General features: G+C 35.0%; 1 protein-coding gene across 3 annotated transcripts in view; it reads right to left on the bottom strand.

The window, feature by feature from the left end:
• The window catches only part of LOC138123104 (nephrin-like), a 226,327-nt gene that overhangs the window by 24,565 nt on the left and 179,227 nt on the right, over nucleotides 1–22,535 (bottom strand). For all 3 annotated transcript variants that reach the window (XM_069037632.1, XM_069037633.1, XM_069037634.1), the window contains 2 exons: nucleotides 13,010–13,102; nucleotides 9,077–9,250 (listed from right to left, as the gene is read on the bottom strand). In XM_069037632.1, the coding sequence (XP_068893733.1) occupies nucleotides 9,077–9,250; nucleotides 13,010–13,102 (267 nt within the window). The remainder of the gene's footprint in view (nucleotides 1–9,076; nucleotides 9,251–13,009; nucleotides 13,103–22,535) is intronic.

Raw genomic sequence — 22,535 nt, 5'->3', positions numbered from 1 at the left:
GGCTCGTAATGAAATATTCCTGGAAAAGGGTTGCTAAAGCTCGGTCCTGTTCCGATTTATCACCGAAACGAAAGCGTCTGCTAAGTTTCGAGCCGTCGAGGTAACTAACACCGGCCGCTTGGCAATTCCAGACAAATTCACGACATCCTTTAGAATTTCCGTCCATGCCATTGTGGTAGTTTATATTGTGGAAAAGTTTAAGAAAACTCCGGAGAGAAAAGCGGAGTTCTCGAATCGATAAGTGGTGTCCGTGCGGCGGTGGAATGGGGCCGCCGCCGAAAACGACGGAGCAGATCCGGACTGGCACACCGCGACCCACAAAACGTAAAATATAACTTGCCAAAGCAATCATTGCTCCCTGCTCCCTCGTGTAACCTGTAATTGGGGACCGGCATGAATTATAAATTTTCTTCGGCTTCCCAAGGAAAAACTCTCCGGTTTCATAACTCGCAACTCCACTGGAAAATTAAGTTAAGCGATCTAACACATACGTTGTCGTCGTGTATAGTCCATTTTTTTATTATAGTCCGATGAGCTTAGTCCGAATCAAGAAGTCGACATGACCTGCGTCTGTTTTCGACATTTGACAGCAGTGCATGGTTCTACCAATATTTGAAAATTTATTTAGGCAACATGAGACAGATATTGTGTTCTTTCGTGCTTTCTTGGTATTTCTGCAAATTCATTCCTCCGTTTTAATTTTATCTTTCAAAAAACCGCTCCCTTCAGAATGCTTTTGATAACTAGGTATTTACATATGAACTTAATAGGTCAGATATATTAAAAATTGTTGAAAACAGCACTAAACAACCACGTTTAGACTGTCTTTCTTTCTTCCTAGATTTTGTTTCGGCAACGCCATGAACACAAAACAACCTCTATGAATTAGTTTACCCCCTTACCTGTTAACTTCCAGTCTTGCAAGTTTCCGCGCAATTCCAATATTGTTTTTGCAATTTACAAATTCTGTAAAAGGATCCGTCCACATGCTTTTCGTTGGCATCATACGGAGGACATTTCAAGCAAAATTAAACAAAATTATCCCAAATAACGTGGTTAAAACGTAACCTAAAAATTTGACGTCGCTAGTGGAATAAACGTACAATTCGCGTCTTGCTCTAATCGCACATGCTAAAGCGAAATGCATAGTGGGACACGCTTAATACAATACGTACAAGAATTCAATAGTTTGTTTACATTATGTTGAAAAGAGATAGCAATATGACAGTTGTTCTGCTTTTTAATTGATACATCGGACTATAATTAAAAAATGGACTATATATTTAATTTCCGGTGCGAAGTACTTGCAAAAGTTGGGACAATCGTGGGAGTTCGATGGCGTTGCTAAGGCTCGTGTACATCCAATTCCTCAGAGTAGTGTCGATATTGAAGGCGGTTAAAGAGGTCACAGACTACGGCAAATTTTAAAATGGATGGAGGAATCTTTGATAAATTTCTACCGTAATGTTACCGCATTCTGCACAAAAGATGGTCTCTTGCGCGCAACGTAATAAAACGATATGTCTTGCGGTTCATTGGTCCGCCACCGAGAAAATCTGCAGAAAACTAAAATAAATAAATCAAACATCGAGAACTGGACAAGTTTCTTAGTGTTCTTAGTGTAATGAAATTATAAAACGTGCATCCCGCCCAACATAAATTACCATCATGTCTACGAGTTACGACCGGTTGGGATATAGCGACTGAATTTAGAGAAGATTGCTCTATTTACAACTATTCTTACTTTTATTAGCGCTGTTTGTCCCAGATTTAGAACTAAATCCCCAACTCACATTAGTTTTATTTCTAGATCAGATTTCCAAGTTTCGGTAATGCCAAAGACCTGAGGAAAATGTCCCAGATTTATCGAATCACGAGTAACGCTTTCAGTTCAACCGCTTACACGTAAGGGGTGCTGTATTTTATCGTGGTCCTTTCTTTGCGAAGATAATAACTTGACAAACGTCAAAGGAAATTAAAGATTCTTTTCGTACTTATGCAACCAACAATACACACTCGAGAAATGGTTTTCTCCCGACTAGACTCAAAGTAACTTCTTGTAAACTTGTGACAGAAGAAACGAGGTGATAGTTTTGTTATCTGCCGTAGATGGTAAAGTGGCACACGCTTCTTATATAAATTTCTTGGCAACCATACAGAAAATGCTCCAGAGCCTGGAAGAACTCTCTCGTGATGCAGCTCTTGTCTAGTGAAGTTATAAAACGGATGATTATTTTTGTGTTGAAAGAATTTTTGTTTTTTAATGACCAGTTGACCACAATCGTTGCCAACAAAAGGGAATTTTTTGTGGACACGAGTATCACGACCGCTGGACATTCATCAATCTTTCATCCACAACATGACAATCAATTTCTTTTATTCTTGCGCGTCGACGGACGGTCATCAAGCTCTACATTGTGCGTAGGTTTTGAAGAAATATTAGATAATAGCTCCCTTCCTACGACGTCGCTAATTTAGCAAAAATTGGGTCAAACATTAACATTTTGAATCAAGTATATGTCAACTTGCCATTTTCGCAAAGCAAACAGCGAAGAGATAATTTATTGTTTTGCAGGGAACGCCTCGATTTAATTATTCGTTTGAAACTGGTTTAGTATTTCTCGGGAATTATAGAATTGTGTCAGAAGGAAAAATTGGAGAGGCGCGATCGTTGTAATTTCATATGGAAGTATAATTTTTAAAAGTGTGGCTCTTAACAAACTCTTTTGCATAATAGAACGCCATTTGTGTATATTCCGCGTAAAATAAAAGCTGTTAATATCAAGTTGCTTTCATAAAATTTAAATAAATGATAAAACTGGGGTCGTATTTCAGGCTTAGGATGCACGAGGATGGCGTGTAATTTAATTAGTTTGTCTGGGATCATTTGTCTGGAGTTTTTCGTGTTCATTTCGGTCTGGTCTTTAAGCGAATTAAAATAAGACTATAATCGAAATGTTGTCGGAGAAGAAGCGAATAAAAGCAAATACCTCCTTTGATCCATGACCCCTCTGTATAGATCAATGTTTTCCTTTTATATGACGATAAGAATCCTGTACCAAAGGGCCTCAAGTCCGCTCAATGCCACTCTTGCTCCAATACACTGTTCACGTCCTCTTTGAATTTATCGCAAAGCTCGCGCCATGCAGGTAGATTAAGTCGGTATTTCCGCAACAGTTTTTAACACAACAGCGGGACACGTGCTTCCACAGTCCCGATAAGCCGCTTCTGTCACTCCTCTTGTCCCCCTCGAGTTCTTTTGCAAAACTTAATCATTTCGCTTAATCCCCAAAGCGTCACAGTTTTTATCTTTTATTAAGCCGGTGCCTGCATCGATCGCCGCCATTTTTGAAGTCGACTCACTAAAATCGAGTTAGATTCGTTACAGCAAGCTTCGTCGCTCTCGATATAATCCGATTGATGGAAAAAATATTTAATAAAACAAATTCCTCCGTAAAAATCGAGGAGTATGCAGCGGCGGGTCTGCGCTCCTCCGAACCCGGAATTCTTGCAGCGATCGCGTGTCCTCCGGGCTGTTCCGGACCGCATTAACAATTTAAACAGCCGAACTTCATATCGAATTGATGTGACTGTAGGCCGGAAATGGCGGGATCACCATGCGAACGCTGTGTAAACCCGTGATCGTGCTAGATTTTTCACAAACGACTATACAAATACGCCGGAAACGGAAGCATTCTCTAATGTTTTACTCTCGCTGCTTATCTTGCGAAGATATATAAAACATTTCTGTTTTCGGATACAAGCAACCGGTGAAATGTCTCGACGTTTATTTCGTTTGTTTGTTTTACACGCCAAGCGGAAAATTGAGCAGAAACGATCCATACGAAATTTGTGAGGGGTAAACTTGTTTATAATTATTAGACAACAGCATTTTCACCGATAACAGATTATTTTCATACATTCGCGACTGAAAGCTTCCATAGCAAATCTCCAATAACAAGGCGCTGGAAAGATACAATGCAAAGGAACGGCAGGCGGTGTAACGTTTAGTAAATGCCACCAGTTCATGTAAACGTTGGAAGGTCCAATGATATATTTTCTTTTTCTGAATACGAGGTGTATGATGACTCGTTCAGTTCGGGAAAATCAAAAGAATTTTTATCCAATTTGCGGTAGAGGAATTGGGAGAACGTGCCAACAGAAAACGATTTGGTACTTGGTATTTATTTATTATTCGCGATGTACAAAAAGTCGATTGACAAATGAGAAATTGTTTATCAATGAATGCTCTTTTATTTACATATTATCATATTATGTATTTCACTGGATCTCTTTTGGATTTAATAATTAATCGGTCAATTGTTGTGCAAAGTTTGTCTTGTTTCACGAATAAATAAAATGGAAATACGACCATGTATAAAATGTAAAGAGCTTATTGTTATAAGAAATATAATTGTAACAAAGTACTGTCGCGAGCAATAAATTTTGGTCGTCAATGTCATTTCAAAATTTGGTTAGATTGTCACAAATTTAAAAAATTTCCCTGCCTGATTATGCCCACGTCAACAAAGTGTCAAAAAATTGAGAAAAAAATGACAATTAATGTCATACAACATGATGATAGGTTATGATATTTACGACTGTTTTACAATGGAGCATTTTCGATTGCGTCAAAGAATGACCTTGACGATCAAAATTTATTGCTCGCGACACATATGTGAATTGGGATATTGGCAAGTTCTTAGTTTAACACAGAAACAGTTATACTACATAATTTCTCAGAAAATTTATCCAATATACAGGGTATTTCCCGGCGGAATCGAAAATGCAACCCACAGTTAATATTTTCCCAAAAACTTTTCGTTTTTTCACAATTTCATTTAATCAAGCGAATGACGTTTATGTCAAAATTTACGAGACTGGACAGTTAACTATGTTTTATGTTTTTTTAAATCGAAAAAGTACACGTTAATTTGCAAATGTATTGTGGGTTGCATTTTCAATTCCGTTGGTGCTCATTATCACTCGTGACGCCCTGAATATTCATTTAATTTTATACAGTTGGTTCATCGGCCGTACAGTAGGTCCAGATTTTTTAAAAAGTTGTCCCTCTTGGTTTTATTTGGGAAAACTCCTTTCTTTTGGAATGTTTTTTGAGTTTTGGAAATACACATGTTGATGGAGATAATGCAAAAATGCCAAATCTTCTGAATGTGGGAGGTGGTCGTTCAAATTATCAAGCTTAATTTAGAAATTCACGAACCTGTTACTTGCAAAATTTAGAAGCTTCACCAAGTTTTAAGATCTCTGTCGGAGTTATTTCGTTCATCGATGTTTAGATAGAATATCACACTTCCCCAATATTACATATTTATGAAGATATTTTTCATATTAGGAACAATCTTATTCTTTTTTCGTTAATTATTATGTAACAGTAGCTGTGGGTTCGCTTCAGGTGGGTGAATTTCGCTGCATAGAACACATAAAAATGAGGTATTTTCATAGATAGATATTCAGGCAACCATTATTACTAATAAATGACGAAGATTAAAAATAATGCGTTTTCTACATGTAACAGCTTCTTTGTAGACCAATTTTCATTTCCCCTCGTGGAACAAGTTAAAATGGATGACCGCTCTCACTCGCTACACTAAGACCACGTAAAACTGTCCCTGAAGCAATTTTCACGTAGGTCCAGATCAATATATTATTTCACTGTTTTGAAAAAACAAATAAATAATAATGAAAAAGAAACGACGTATATAAATTGTGAAGATTGTGAAGATGTATTTGGAGGGAAATTTAATTGAGGTTACGACATTTTCATTAAACTTAAAATTTGATGAGAATTGTAATTTTGAGGTTAAGTTTTATTAAGTGTCTTGTTTTTCTGGGAATGTTTAAGCAAAAATAATAAAAACTAATAAATAATTGAATCGTACTGAGCAATAATAATACAATTTGAACGAAATTCCAAGCAATTGAATTTCATTTTGATTCAAATGTCATAATTTATAGTTACAAACATTGCAAGAAAAAATAACTACCTAGGGTTTTTTAAATTTTACCAACCTAAAGCAACAGGTGGTGGTTTTTTGATTTTTGGATGGACTTTAGATACCCTGTATTATGATAATTTCTCCATTTTCCGCTTCACATTTTGCTACACAAATTTTTCCAATAGATGAATTGTTGAAGCCATATTATTGAGAATGACGTAAGTACATCTGTGAACTTACAATATTTATCGTGTCTTTATCGTTTTTATATGTTGCTACTCCTGCAGCTCTGCACACGGAACAATGAAAATTTAGAAGTGACAAGTGATGCACAGTTAATTGTTTCTCGCTATTATTCTCTTTCATCTATGGTTTCTCGCTCGCTCCGCTAAACTCGACTCCCGAGATTCTTAGCGTGTTGCGAACGGTTTTAGCGTGTCGCATGAAACTAATTCACTGCCCGGGAATAAAATGATGTGGTGCGCCCAAAGAAGTTTTCACTTCGACAAGTGATTTTCTATTGTCCTCTTCATTAAAATTGTTTTGTTGGTTTGTCCTCTCATGTGTACGGGTGATACTATTTTGACCACTGGTTGGTAGAATGATTTTAATACAAAGCGAAAAAGCACTGACTTATAAATGAATTGACACAATTTTGTCTATATTTATTGTGTGCCACATAATGTAGCGGTGCGTAAATTATACATATTCATATTCATTCCATTCCAATTATATTTCGGATTATTACTGGAAATAATGTATTTAGTTTAGTATTCTTTGAAGCGACAAAACCGGGCGTAAATAGTATTACAAAAATAAATAATAAAACCGAATTGGGTTATTAGTATCCATTTACGGAAAAAAACTCAGATGGAATATTTTATATTAAATACAAATACATACAATATTACATTTCAGTCCTACACCTAACGGTAAATGGACTTACTGAGTAAATTAAAATTAAAAAAAAAAAACAAAAACAAAAAGTATTATATTACATTTTAGTAGTTGTTTCAGTTTGGAGAGTACATTAAGTTTAATGAAAACAATCTTTACCTTCATTATCACTGTTTCAAATAAACTTGATTTTTTAACATTAATTTTGTTATTCAGGTATCGGTTATTATTTGGTGGGTAAAAATTATATTAGAAGATTTAAACATTGACGACAATCATTGTATTAATTAGATACTAAGAAGACACTATTTTCAAAATATTCTTTTAAACAAAAATAGTTATATAACATACAGTTTTCTCAAAATTCGCGAATTCCGAATTCAGAGCGTTGTAGGGGATCACTTCAGTAGTCCAAATATGGAAATAAAAAAAAAAAAAAAAATCGGGACATTTCTCTGAAAGTGCACTCTTCAAATACAGGCTGAAAGTTCAGTGTTTATTGTTATTATGGTGTAGATGATTGTGGAAAATAATAACGTAAAACAATTTTTTGAAGAATAGCTTTACTTTGGAGTAAAAAAATCAAAAATTAAAGTGCTTATATCTTCTTCAGGAAGAGCGAATTTTTTTTTCTAAGTATTTTTCGAGCTCCACTGGGTCCTTCCCTACCACGCTCTGGATTCGGAATTCGCGAATTTTGAGACACCCTGTATATCACGTTTTTACTTTTCATTTTGTTTTTTATTACACATACTGACCGGGTATGAAAAAACTTGGATTAGGTTACAATGTGAAAACACCAACACCAAACAATTTTTGTTAATAAAATTTAATACATAATTAAACACATTAATCGAATATTTAATTTATTTTCAGATAATTATTTTATATCACTTTAACCTAAAATGTCTTTACATTTTATTAATAATTCGGAAATGGTAAATATCCCAGTAAAAATATAATATAAAAGTTTAATTAAAAACACTCCTGGTTCCTTCTTGACTGGTTGTCAAAAAAGAATATAACAAACGGAAGCGGAATTTATTTCTCGTCTTTCGTCTGTACCAGCCAAGCCCATTCTTTTATTTTAATTCAAATCCCAGTTGGAGTTCTCTGTCAATGTGTTTTTACGAAAATTTCAATCTACGAAATTACCGAGAAATTCACGTTTTTTTTTCGTTTCTCTTATGCCAATTTCTTTTGATGAATATAACAACCTTTCGTGCACGACAAACTTGCACCAGGTGTTAAAAAATGTGGAGGCGGTATTTTCCAATTTAATTTTATGAAAAATCGTCTTTGCACAAAGCCATTGCTTCGTTATATCCGCGTGTTCTCTATTCAACCGTTTCGCCGAAAGTGAACTTAACTTCATTTTACATGTCATAACATGCATTATATTTGCACGAAAAAAATGTACAGACAAATGGGCGTTTGTAAAATAAAACAGGAATAGATAAACTAAATGACTATGCATTTGTTCTCTAGTACTAATTGATCATTTTTTTGTAGAACTGAGAATCGCTGAAGGGTGCAAATTGTTATTAGAAAGATCGTGGCAAATCCGTTTCAGAATTAAATTAGTTAAGCTGATTAAAAAAATCGTTTTGGAATAACTCGTTGATTGCATTAAAACCACAAATTTCCTTTAGTTATTTTTTTGGAATGGTTATTGAAATCCTCGTCGTAAAGAGCTTCAATGTTCTTTCCTGAACAGTTATGAAAACTGGCGTCTCTCTATAGCCACCTTAACGGAGACCGCTGAAATGAGATCGTTTTCAGCTGGAACAGGTCGCTTTAGAATCGTCTTTAATTGGCAAAAACGGCGACCGGCGAACATTTTTGGCTAATCCGCCGCACCCCAATTCCCATTAACCATTAATTTTGATTAAAGGTTTAACAATGCCAATTTCATGTGGCGCTATTGCATTAGTTCAGTAGGTATAAGCTACTGATAGGTAACGTTTCGGTTTGCGGTTTCGTTTCGCAGCGTGTTTGGCCGACGAGCTTAATATATCATTCAATGGGGCTAATTGACTTATGGGCGCCGCCGCCGTAATTATTCCTCCATGACTCCGGCCGGACTTGCGAAAAATGTCCCCACCGAACAAAGACCGTCGGCAGATCTCGTCAACCGAGTTAATTACGCGGAATGCCGCCGAAGAAGAGTAGTCTGTTGATGTTAATTAAATACAACAACAAGCGTTGCTTCCTCTTACCTTGCATTCCACCTTGAGGGGCTCGTCCTTAGCCGCTCCCAGGACTTTTCGACCGCTCCGCTCCGCACACACCGGTGGAAATTTGACTCGCAAGTGGAAAGGGGGGCTGGTCGAAGTTCCCTCTTTGTTCGTAGCTTCGCAGCAGTAACGGCCAGAACTGGCACGGCTCACGCTCTAAAACACATCTTCCATCAGGACGGGAATTATTTCATTAAAATTATGATAAAAGTGTCAAAGTGAGGAATTTGATGAAATTGGAAACGGAGTAAGTTGAGCTCGAAGTAGAAATTATTTAATTCCGGAGGGGATCGGCGCCGGGAATTATTTTCGAATTTTTCTCGCGAGGTAGTGCGTGACGAGGCAACCCCAAAAAAATTTAATCTAGTTGTGGAACGGTGCAATTTTGGTGGATGCGCCGGTCAATTACTCCGCAGGGTCTCGCAGACTACAAGAAAACTTTCAAATCGCAAACACAATAAACAAGAGCGGACACCGTTTATGTCCGAGTTGGTGGAAGATCAACAAGTTACGAATTCTTCACGGCTGCTTCGCTGTGTCCTTCGTGACGGATAACACTTACACGCTAAATTTAGAACAGTTGCTGAAAGAGTCGTGAAAGCTGCCATAAATATTTAATAAAAATGGATTTTCCGATAAAATGTTTACCAGATAAGCGAATCATTTTCTTTCAAGTCACATCATTGTCTGAAAGGGTTTATTAGTCATTTAAAACAATATGTATATATAAAAGAACTGCCATTTTGAATACAGAGGGTATTTCTCGAGTGATAATAATGAGTCCGACGGAATTGAAAATGCAACCCACAATACATTTATTGGATATTATATAGTCCATTTTTTTTTAAATCAATTGTCAATGTCAAAATTCCCTCAAAGACCAGGCTGCACCACCCTAAAACCTTTCGTTTCGGGACACCTCTATCGTAAAATCTCCCTAGATCAGGTTTGAGGTTATATCAGTAATTTTCAAATGTCAGAAAATTTTCAGGTGTAACCAAATTTTATACCAAAAGACAAGAAATAAAGACGATAATCACACTAAAAAGTGCAACTTAACATATACAGGAAAATGGGAATTTATTTAATGGGTTATATAAGCAGTTTACCTATTCATTTTCAGAATCTAACCCCCAATCGTCTTCCGAATATGATTCTGCGGAAGAGGAATGTCCTCAGTTAGTAGATTTCCCATCAATTTTTTCCAGTCCTCTCTAATCAGTTCCTCGCAGTGACGAACCCATATATTAAAAGAAAATACCTCGAATATGATGTGTGCATCTTTACTGCAATTTAGCATGGTCGGTTTTTCTGTCTGCATTTCTTCACGTAATCTAATCATAGCCAATTTTTCTCGTTGTGTTAGATCCTTGTTTTCGGAAACTCATTTAACTTTGTATTTTTATTTAAATGTAATTGTGCCTTCAATAGCGCAAGCGTCTTTACATCAAAATGACTGACATATAGTTGACATTTTACGTTGCCAATCTAATAAACTATCAAATAACTCTACAAATAACCAGTGGTTTATACCAACATGACAACACTTTGAAAATTGATTTAAAAAAAAATTGGAGTATAATGTATTCCAACTTTAAAAAAACGATGCTTGGCCATGCAATCTGACAGATTTCATCCTGTATATCTGAATAAAAGTTTGGTTAGGAATTCTGAAAATTTTGAAGGCACAGTGTTGCCATGCTTTTTTGCGAATCGATTGAAGCTGTATTACAAGAAATTAATAGAGAACCCAGCATTTTTTATTAAAAATAGCAATTGAAAAAAAAAGACAAATCAAAATGTAAACACCTGGTGGAGGCTTTAGTCGTTGAATGAGTTTCAAGAACGCTTGCTTTAGTTTAACAAGCAGAAAACGGATAAGTTTTCCAAAATGGAATCACTTTTTTTAAAAGACATCTACACTTTAACCTCCTCCATTATTTCATCTTCAGAATTATCTTCATCATTAGATTCCGAATCATCTTCTAATGTTTAGCCCACGAATAATTTCGTTCAGATCTCTTTTAAAAAATGGTTCCACTTTTCTGATTTTCCTTTTTTTGTTGTTCTAGTATCCTCCAGACCTTTTTTTTGTAATTATGCAATATATAACAGATCTTCCCACCTATAAATTAATTATACAGTTCAGGATTTCATCGAAGACAAATTAATTGTTCTCACATTAGTCACATTGAAGATATCCATCAATCTATAAATAGCATCATTACTTAGATCGGCCCTACCTCGTTTAAAATGTGTCTAGCCCTTCAACACTCGACAAACACAACTTTTGGCATTATGCACTTGTAGTAAACCCTTAAAATTATTACTTTGTGTTGTCTAATTTAAAATAAATTGGAAAAACGTCAAAATGACATTTATTGATAACTTTATTTACTTTTTGCTTTAGAATCATCTTGCAACATAGCACTTCAAATTTAGTTACAAAAGATTTACAACCAAAATGAAATGAAATATAACTACTACTTTCCTCAGCCCTGCCAATTTAACAAAATTAAAGCATGGCAACCTATCGTTTTTTTAAAGATGGAATAGATTATATATCTAGCTTATTTTCAATCCGTTGGGCTCATTATCATTCGTGAAATACCCTGTATAATTTTTTTGAGAAAATATTTTCTTGTACGGTTATTATAAATGTTTCTTACATGACAGCGCTGTGGGAAATTTGCCACTACTGTTTACATACATGGATGTGATTACTTGGTTGCATAAAAACCAGGGGCTTTAATTCAACCCTGTATAAGAAAATAATTAAGCCTTATGAAAGTTGTGCAAAGAAGATACAAAAAACAAACAGAAAGAATCAACTGAAATGTTTTCATTTCTTGCATTTCTTATTCTAATTAGCGTAGATTTTGTTTTTTCAAAAGTTGTAATTTTTGTTTGCGTTTTACATTTTTAATCAATTAACGAAAGAGATGTTGGCATTCAAATGTCACCTAATGATTGCAGAATAAAGATAAGAATCAAATCGATCGTAAAAGTCTAGATTGATGACATTTTCTGAGGGTATAAAAATGGCACATCTTATTTTTATGTATAAATTGCATCAGTATCACAATGTTGGTTCAATCTTTCCCTGGTAGATTATGATTAAAGGTCGTGTCGTGTTATGCAGCCATCAAATTTTCTGGTGATTGCTACAAAGTAATTTTCTAATGCATAACATTCTGTCGAGTTGTCGAGACATTTTTTCCGGGAGAATAAATGTTTACGGCCTATTTATGTTCCGCATTATTTTATGCTCTTGGCTAAAGGAACTGTCTGATGAAAGTTTATGTCTTCATTTTCAGGAGATACGTATTGCTCTTTACATTTACGTACCCTCACAGTGACCGTAAAATATTCCGAAAACCTTAGATCTCATCTCGTTCATCAACCACACCTCAGATAATTTTAGGAGAGAAATTCTTTGAGTCTCAGACACAGATCCAAGTAAATTAAAATTTGAGATATAGTTTTTGAGCCGTTCATCAAGAGAAATCTTCTTAGCTTTGGTTTTATGATATTATTCCATTAAAATATCTCGTCGGACGTAATTTCGCCGTCCAGGAACTCGGAATTAATTCATTTAAAATGAGAAAAAGTCGAGGTTTGTTCCGAATTGACACGACTAAATAAGATATTCTGAATTCCGGGGAGGATGTGCCATGCTGCTCGTGCATGATGCTGTGTACGTCCTTGACTCCATTGCGCATCTTGCGTCAGATCGTTATGATTCCAGTCAAAATCTCGTAATTTGTTGTTCCGCGATAAGATCAGAATTTAGTGACAAACATCCCCGACTAGACTCCATCCCTCGCGCACGTACGCGTTATTAAGAGCTCGTCGCGCTCGTGATCACGCCTTATTGTGCGCCTTCTATTATGCAAATGACTCACGAATACCCACCTGGAGGACGAGCGTTTGGTTGCTGACGATGACGCCGGCCGTGGAGTTGCTCAGGAGACGGACGCCGTCCCTCAGCCACCACACTCTATGCACCTGCAATCAGTTCCAGAACTCAATTAAAACGAATCCGAGATCCGCTTCGTCAGATATGCAAATGAGGGCGAGGGTGCGCCGGCGACGACGCTAATTTATGCCGCTTGCAACAGATACACCCTCTCAAACAAAAATTACCAACTTGGATCGCGCCGAGGTATTACTCAAGCGACCGGAAACCCGGAGTTAATTAGTGGGGAAAAATAGAGGCGCGATTTTTGCCCGCAGATTCGTGAAAGGACGCCTAAACGCCCGGAAAATTGGAGCTTTCGTGATCTTTGTTTATAAAGGGCGTTAGTTTATTGGTAGAGCCGGGGGTGCGGAATGTTATTACAATAGCCACCGGAATCGGGCTCCGACAGAAGGGTAGTCAAGGGAGTTGGCTAAGAAATTGTTAGGACAAATAATCAGGTACTAAATACCGTGATTTACAAGTTTTGCAAAATTTATTAACAAAGATAATAATGCAATAATCTTACAGAATTCAAAAAAGAATTTTTGAAAAGTAAAATAGTTAAATAAAAACAAAGAATATTTTTCTTTTTAATAAACTCCATTTTTTTGTAGATTTCAAATTTTTCCTTTGATAATTTTTATACAGGATGTATCTGAAACACGTGTGTTAATTTTAACCAGTAGAAGAACTCGCTAATTTATGAAACTGTTTTTTTAACATTTTTCCAAGATTTTTTGCGCCCCAATTTTTACAAAACGAGTCGTTTTCTGTGATTAACTAGTCTCTATTTTTTTGTAACATTTTTGACAATGCTCCGGTAATATCAGAAAATTTTCGCGGGGTATACATTTTGATAGCTAATTTATTCCAATTTTTAAATCAATTTGTAACACTTTTTCGTTAAAAATTCAAAAAGAAAAAACGTTTCATTTAACAAGCTCTGCTACGTGTTACAATTAACACACGCATTTTAGATACACGCTGTATATGAGAAATTTCCCCTACTTGCAAATGAGGAAAGTCGATTCGAATCTGTTACGCTTTAAACAGTTTCAATCAATGTTTTTCCATTTCTAATAAATACTTTTTGCAAAGAAATGCCAAATTACAAAAATCTCACACCGATTTGCATTTGTAGCATATCATAAGAAAATTTCAATTTCTCTTAGAAACGTCAATTGCAGCAAGTTGAACTTTGCTGCTTTTTGATTTTTCTTTACCACTGGCAATATGCTAAGGTAAAAAAACATTCAATTCTAATCGAGGCTATTTTTTCTTGCAACAGTATTTCCAGACGATTATTCAGCACCTTTCTTTCGTTCAGCATAAATAAATTTGATGAAGTTATCGACTAGAAATGGGCTAATTGACATTTTCTGGTCGTGTTGTGAGTGGGAAATTTGTCAGAATGGTAATATTTTCATTTAGATGTTAATTGAAATCGATCAGTGCTAGTGAAACACTTCAAGCTAAATTGTGTTTGTAATAAGGTAGTTAACTTCGACGTCGCTAAGTACAGAAAACACGAACAATGAAAGTGGAGAAAATGAATTGCAGCTGAAAAAATTACACTGCAGGGGCGTATCCTCGACATATTGAAAGTTGAGAAAATATGAGCAAACTCATAAGAAACAAGGACACTTTTTTACTAAACTCTGTCAAAACTATAGTGGTAAATCGTGTAAAATGGATTAATTAAAGTTTATTTTACATCATGATAAATATTTAAACTGAACACACCGAACATACAATGACGCAGTTATTATTCCAGCATAATCAAAACCAACAGAAATTTTATCAAGAGAGGCTCGAACAATATCACGTTTGTTGTTGCAGGTTTTATAATTTAAATTGATAACTGGTTAATGATAAAATATTTTTTTAGTTTGATTGCAACACTGTTGGTGGCTTTGTATTCGGCTAATTTTCACTAATGCAAAACCATTTGGAATAGTTTATTTAATTATCTGTCGACTTTAGGAAGACAGTCGGTAAAAGAGGAACAAAAAGTTTATTGTGCTTCTTCGAGGCGAGCTCAGGTTCAGTTTGATGGCCAATTTGTGGTCGTTTTTGCTCCTAAAATATTCCACCTGGAAAACACATCATTGCTTTCAATTTTATCGCAGCAATTAATCCTCGGAGTGAAGCAGCAGAAAAAATTAAACAACTCATTTAAAATACTTGTTTTTTAAATTTGCAGATTTCGTTGTCACTGACAACAATCCATAGTAAGTATCAACGTAAATTATTCAATCATTGGGTGAAAATCGATAGAGTGAAACAGGTGTAACCAGCTTTTGCATCCTTGTTATTCGGTGATTAAAGTAAGTTGGATAATAATTATTGCAATGTATCAAATACATACATTACCAACGCGAATTATTAACATCATATTATTAATGTTTAAAATATCGCGCGTTCAAATGAAATCCTGGACTGAGTAGGCGTTGAAAAATTAGCCCGTTTAGAACAGTGTAAAGTTTGAATTTCTTGCCGTTTGACACGAATGACATTTATTTATGTTTAATCCCCACATAAATTGAACATGTTTCTTTTCAGCAAAAGGAGTCCTTAGATATTTGCTTCGACAATAGGAATCGTTAAGTAATTCTATTTTTAATGTGAAACATTGCAAAGAAAGGAAAAAAGAAAGATTTTTTTGGCTCTAAATTTTAGGTTAGCTGTGAACATGCTCCAATTAATCTATGCTTTAAAAAGGCACAACAATTGACGGTTTACAACACCTTCCCAGACCAAGATTTCATTATTTTGAACAAGCGATATTTAACTAAATTTCATTGTTATTTTTACTAGAATATTTGTACATTCACTTCATTAAAACGTCTTTAATTAATTTGCGTTATTAAGAAAGTCTCTTCCAGATTTGTCTGTTTAATTTTATTTAATCTAGCTAATTGGCGTATTTGATTAGCAAAACTAGTGTTCAGAGATGAGCTTTGGAGCGACAAACGTAAGTCTGAAGCAAATCTGAAATAATTAATATAGCGTCGTTAAAACTTTAACGTTGACCTCTTCGATCGGTTTTGCTGAATTATCAGGACACATTTCGATGGGTTTTAACAAAATACCTTTTGTAATAATAACGTATACACATCTAGAAGTACTTTATGGTCGCGATTTTAAAAAGTAATACCCAAGGAGGTATTGCATTCAGCATCTGATAAGCGGTTACGACCTCGCATTACAGAAATGCTCATAACTCGTAAATTTAAGTTAAATTGTAGGGAGTGCACTCGGTGAACTCGTACATTTTCTAATGTTTCTTGAACCAACTTGAATACATTATTGTTGTTAGCATGTAAGATATCGTTAGTTTTTTCTTTCTTCCACAACAATATATTTTGAAGTGTTTTTGATATGAATTTTATTTCGTTTTACGATATCTACAGGTTACAGGTTATGGTTTTACATATTAGGTAATCTCGTAGATTCACCGATAAAACAATTTTTGAACTTACTACTTTCAAAATGACATTTCGCGATTGCATAGTAGTGCGCGAAATCGATGTTCGCGCACTACTATGCGCTCGCAGGCCATTTTGAAGCACTAGTGCGCGAACATAGATTTCGCGCACTAGTGCTTGAAAATCATCCAAAAAGCATTCGCCTTTTTGAGCATTCTGAAAATAATTTGACTTGAGAATAATAAACTCTATTATTTCGATTGACACTTTGGCAAGCGTATGGACAAGCGCCATCCTATTCACAAAGGGTATACGACAAATCAGACATAATGTTCGTTCCTCAAATAATGCGCTCATGCGCGAAAAATGTCTTCTCGCACTAATTTCGTAAATAATTATAATGGCACATGTGCCGTAAAAGAGTCTGGGCACTCAAAAATGTTATCCTCTTCTAGTAAGTACATCAGAAGATAATTGATTTTTAAAAGGCCAGAGAAAAAAATATTTTTTAATTAAATATTTATAAGTCGTAATAACAGCATTGAATGATAAAAGGAGATCAATAAATATCTACAGATTAGTCATTATTATTATTATTTATTTATAAGTATCTGGTCAATACTTCATACTTATTTATAGAAAGTATTAATTTGTGCAATTACGTTTCAATTGTTGTGGACAGTGCGGTGGATCTTTCCATTCTTATTTCTACCGTCCATGGACATACTTTATGAGCTCTTGGGGTACTGTCCACTGTTGAGGAATACGTTAAGATTTAATAAATTCAAGAAACAGATTTTTTTAATAGCTATTGCTGCTGAGGAATCGAACTGAAAAGTTATCATTTTCTTCTGATATCATTTTTATAGTCGTCACACCAAAGAAATTCCAATTCTTTTTATAAGCAGGTCTAAACATTTATTTTCTCAACAAGATAAGGCCTCGTTCACGTGATAAAAGTTATGCGATATTCAGAAACTTTCAAAATAAATCTAAAAATGTTTTGGGTTTCAAAAAGTTTGTTTACTTAGTTCTCTTCAGCTGAAGCATTATGTTGGATAAAAAGTTAATTCAAAATTTAAATAGAATCAAAAACGATCTACTTAGATATTATTTTGATCTGTTTTATTGTTGTGTTCGTAAACGTGGCAACGTTTAGAGGGAAACAAGAAGGAAACCTAGTTATCATTTCAGTTTGTCTTCTGATGTTATTTACGATGAGATACAATTTACAAGAGCTAACGTACGTATTTTAATGAGGAAACGAAATGTTCCACTTTAAATAAGTTTCTGTTTCTAAATATTTTGTTAAGTTCAACTCTGGGATAGAAAGCACCACAAAGGCTAACTTAGCCAGTTATTACGCATGAAATAATTTAACTTTATAATATTTTGTAATAAACTAAAAATAGTTCCTAACGTGGAGTACTGATAAATAAAAAAACTGCTTATTAAAGAATGGTTATTGACAATAGCAAAGTAAATTTTGATTCGTGCTTGTTTTTGTGTCTATGAATTGGTCAGTTAAATTTATCTTTCTACAAAAATTGATAAGATAAGAGAAGGCTATGAACGTGTACAATACATATGATGCTCAATAACCAACAATCAGTAAAATGTTTAGCAGAGAGTTAAGTTTTTGAGCTAGTGTAGAAAATGGTGACATTGCATTCTGTTAATGACTTTTTAGGCATTTTGCCAAAATTAAAAAGACTTGGAAGTTTTTTTTTAATGTAGAGTCAAAAGTATGAAATAGAAACCTAAAGATTCACCACTTCTAAAAATATATAGGAAAAGTAATGCAACAGTTTGTAGTATTGTATGCTTTGATTGATTGTTTATCTAGGGGGCAGATAGTCTTATGATAAATTAATTGGAAATATAGGTGATGCCATCAAGGGAAAAAGGGATAAATTGAGACAAAGTGTGCTGTTTGAACCAATATGTTACAGTATTATACGGGGGTCATTATAAATGATTGTCTCGTCGCAGTAGGCGTTGGTGACGTAGTTGAGTGTGCCGCAAGCTTTATAACATGAGTAAGACTAGCATCGCCGATGGGTAGCGTTGCTGGCGGTAATGTAAATTTGTCTACTAGTTTGTCTAACGTTACGAAGCTAGCGGCACATCCCAAATTTGTGTGGGTTTTCAACACCAACTGCGATGGGACAATCATTTATAATGACCCTGTAGATTGTACATTGTTATATTTATGCCCAAAATTAAAATAAATGGTACACACTCAGTTTTCAAATGTTGAAGCAGTCATGATACAGGTAAATTTGTGGCTCAACACATAAAAAAATAATTTTCTCAGGTCAATAAAGCACTTCCTGTGGTTTTAGATGTTTATCTTGGGAAATAAAATCGTGTGGATTTCCCTAGTCTGGTTTTCGTGTCAAGGACAAAAAATGATAAGCCACGCATGAACACAGCTGCGTATACAGGGTGATTTATAATAGGTGTAAAAAACTTTGACATCGTGTTCGGGAAGTCATTTTAAGAAAAAAATGTTATATAAATATAGGTCCTAATTTGTTTATTTGCAGAACTACAGCAGATTTAAATTTTATTGAAACCATTATTGAAGTACCACTTTAAAATGAAAGAAAAATATTGCGTATAACAAAAACTCTGTGAGAAGGTTGACGTCTATCATCAGTAAATCTTCGGTGATACTCTCTAGACACCTGAAGACCGTTACCATCACAATACCCATACAGATAACCAATATCTGCATATTCAGGTACACTAAACTCATTCATTTTGACAACTATTAATTAGTTATAATTGTTTACAAATTATATTGTTTATTTCCATGGCTACTATTTAGGTTTTAAAGGTGTAGTTTAATAATTTATTTCAATAAATTTTAAATCTGTTGTAGTTTTGTAAATAAACAACATAGCACCTATATTAATATGTATAACTTTTTTTCTTTAATGACTTCCCTCCCGAATACGTTGTCAAAGTTTTTTACACCTATCATAAATCACCCTGTATAATGTAACAATACATTTTTTTACTCCCAATAACATAATATACTATAATTCTTATCTTGATCTTTATAATATAATTTGATCGGCCCAAAACTCGACTGACCTTAAAGTAAGGCTAAAATCTGACATCCTAATGTTTCAGACGTGATTCTAAATGTTTACCGCGTTACTGAAAATTTCTCAGTGAAAATCTAGACAGAAGAACCGAGAAATATAATTGTCTGCGGAAGAGTCAGTAATAAAAAATTTATGAGTGTATATTTTTTCTTATGTGTGGTGTCGGAATACATTTTCCTGTTCGTGCGTTGGTTGCACCTGGAAAGCCGTGTTTCTTTCGAGAAAAAAGAATTATGATTGGTTGAATTTATTACTTATTGCCGCTTCTATCTTCCTTGGCACTGGGGCAATAACGATATCGTCGAAGCTGATGTTTACGAGTCCAGAACATTCTTCCCCTCGTTGTGTACGGATGAAATACGATACATTTTTGCATTATTAAATTTCTTGTTTTTACTGCAACAAGACGATAATAACGAAATGGAGACATTCTCGACCGAGATGAGGTACATCATTGATGCCGAGTGCTTGCTTACAAAATAAACTGGGGAGAAGAAAAATAATGCATGAAATATAGATCGCAGTCTTCTTTGGTGCTTCCCGGTATTAAAATAAACAGTTGCATCGTACTCCCGTTTGCATTATTAGAGTGGGGAATTGGAGGAATCCGCTCTACTGTAATGCAATAAGAGACTTGTTACGGAAACATTCAGTTCTTTCGCATCGCCAGGATTTGCGAGCGGCGGCGTGGGGCGCCGCCAAAATTGGTCCCTTTGAGGCGGTTAGCCGCACACAAGGGCCAATTTTCATTGGACTTTATCTTATCCGACTCTAATCCTCCAACTTTCCAATTTAATCTTCCATCGTGTACGATGCCGAATCTAAGGTGAGTTTTATCGCGTTATTTATGGTCGCGGAATAAATCACCCTGAGTTATATACGGGAGCAACTACTTTTCAACTTTACCCTTTCACTTGCCGCCCCTTTCATTAAATCTCCGCCACTCCAATTATGATTATTATTTGTTTATCTCGGTATCATTTCGACAAATATTATTACACCAGGGAGCCAGTAAATACGGCCGCGGCACCCCTAAAACTCATTTTCTCCGTGACTTGGAAATTAATTTTGTAATTAACATATGTATGGAGACGCTTACTAACGAAATTTTCAGTCGACGACTAATTATCCTTTATCTTGATAGGATTTAGCAGGACCGGAGTCTCGGTCGCACGCTTTTATCAGCGATGTATTTGTCGAGGGGTTGCAGTGCGCCGCTGCATTCCTATAATGGATCATTACTGCGGGGAGGTTTTACTGGCGGTCAGGGTGCAAACTCCAACCCCATGCTAATTCTCCAAATATGTTGATGCGCTTCGCTGTTGTTTTTGTCGGGCTAATCTATATTTGTGTTGTTTGTGCGAGTGCTCTCAACCGGTTCCTCTTGCGGAACATTTCATCACCCAAGTGACGGAAATGAGATATTTTTGTTTTGCAAATAACAATGTGACTGCCATATTTTCAAATTTAATAAAAGCGAAATTGGGGAAGTCGCCGCGCGAAATGATGCAGCATTATGTAAGGGTTACGGAATTGCACCAACGGGAAATTTATGGAATTAAAAAAAAAACAGAAAATTTTAACGAATGGGTTCAAATGTGCAAAGTCTGCTTTTATTTTTTTATTTAGAGTGAGTATTAAAAATCTTCGGTTTTAACCGCCCCTCAGTTTACAACAGTTCACCAACTCTCCATTTTATGCATCAGACAGATTGATTAAATGAGATACGTTTAATTTATTGTTCGTTATGTTCACTGGTTCGAAACGCTCGATTTTTTGGAAAAAATTCAAATATTTATTCGTTGGGGTTGCTATGTTCACAGAGTATTTGGTAATGTTTGTATATTTGTTTATTTGTATACAGGGTGTTTTTGAAATGCGTGCACAAATTTTAACCACCAGCTACTGGCTTCATGTAGAACTCGGAAAAAATGTCTAAAAAATTCTATGTCAAAAAATAAAATGACATTTATTTTTTGAGCTACAATCTTTTTTAATTGCTTTTAATCTTCTACGTTGTCAAACAATTTCGTAGGTAAAATTTCAGCACATTTTAAAAATACACCCTGTATATCATATTTTACGATTTTGTATTTAAATTAAAATGTAGGAAATCAATGTTTGTTGCAAAGTTCATTGTGTATTAAACGTGGATGCACGTAAGAATGTTCCTCTCGAACAAATGAAAGTAACATAACATAACCTAGAAATTAAATGTCTACTTCAGACTAAAATTCAGACTATAATAATAATTTGAGTTAAGTTTTGTGGGCGCATTTACATAAAACAACTTTAAAATAAAAACATTAGATTCCTATTGGTTAATGGAGTTTAATTAGCTAAGTTCTAGCACCGAATTTGTATTTGAAATGGAATTTAAATTGGTTTAAGCCATACACCTCTGACGCAAACGTTTCTAAGACATAAAACGAGTTTAGCTCTCCCTCCTTTGTACTTGGAATGTTGACTGTTTTTGCAAGATTAAAACTTTAAGATTTAAGCCTGAAAAACAACAAATAAATATCTTCGGGCGAGATGGAGCATTTTTACACATTTATTTTAATTAAAAGTTAAATTGAAAAGGAAATTCTTCAACGCATTTTAAAAAAACAGGAAGTGGCTTTACTTTAATTGGATACGTCACATACAAACCCTCAATCAGATTCTTTGCCTTTAGATCTCCAAATAAAATTTTACTCCGATGCCGAGTAAGACGGTTTTATCATAGTCTTCTTGTTTTTTCGGCTTATATAGATTTTCTTTAAAAGTTTTACGACACTTTGTGTCCCCTCCTGAAAGCCGTTATTCCCCCAGGTACGGATCCAGAGCACATGTTAATAGGAACTTTTTATCACCTTTTATGTCCTTGATTCAGCATCTTTTTTTCTGACACTTTGTAAAGGTGATGGAACGGTTCTCGCGACCTTCGCCGAAAC

This window comes from Tenebrio molitor, chromosome 2 (assembly GCF_963966145.1).
Source record: "Tenebrio molitor chromosome 2, icTenMoli1.1, whole genome shotgun sequence".
In the NCBI taxonomy this organism is placed as follows: Eukaryota; Metazoa; Arthropoda; class Insecta; order Coleoptera; family Tenebrionidae; genus Tenebrio; species Tenebrio molitor.
Note: the sequence above shows the minus strand (reverse complement) of the source record. Positions and strands in the feature narration are given on the sequence as shown.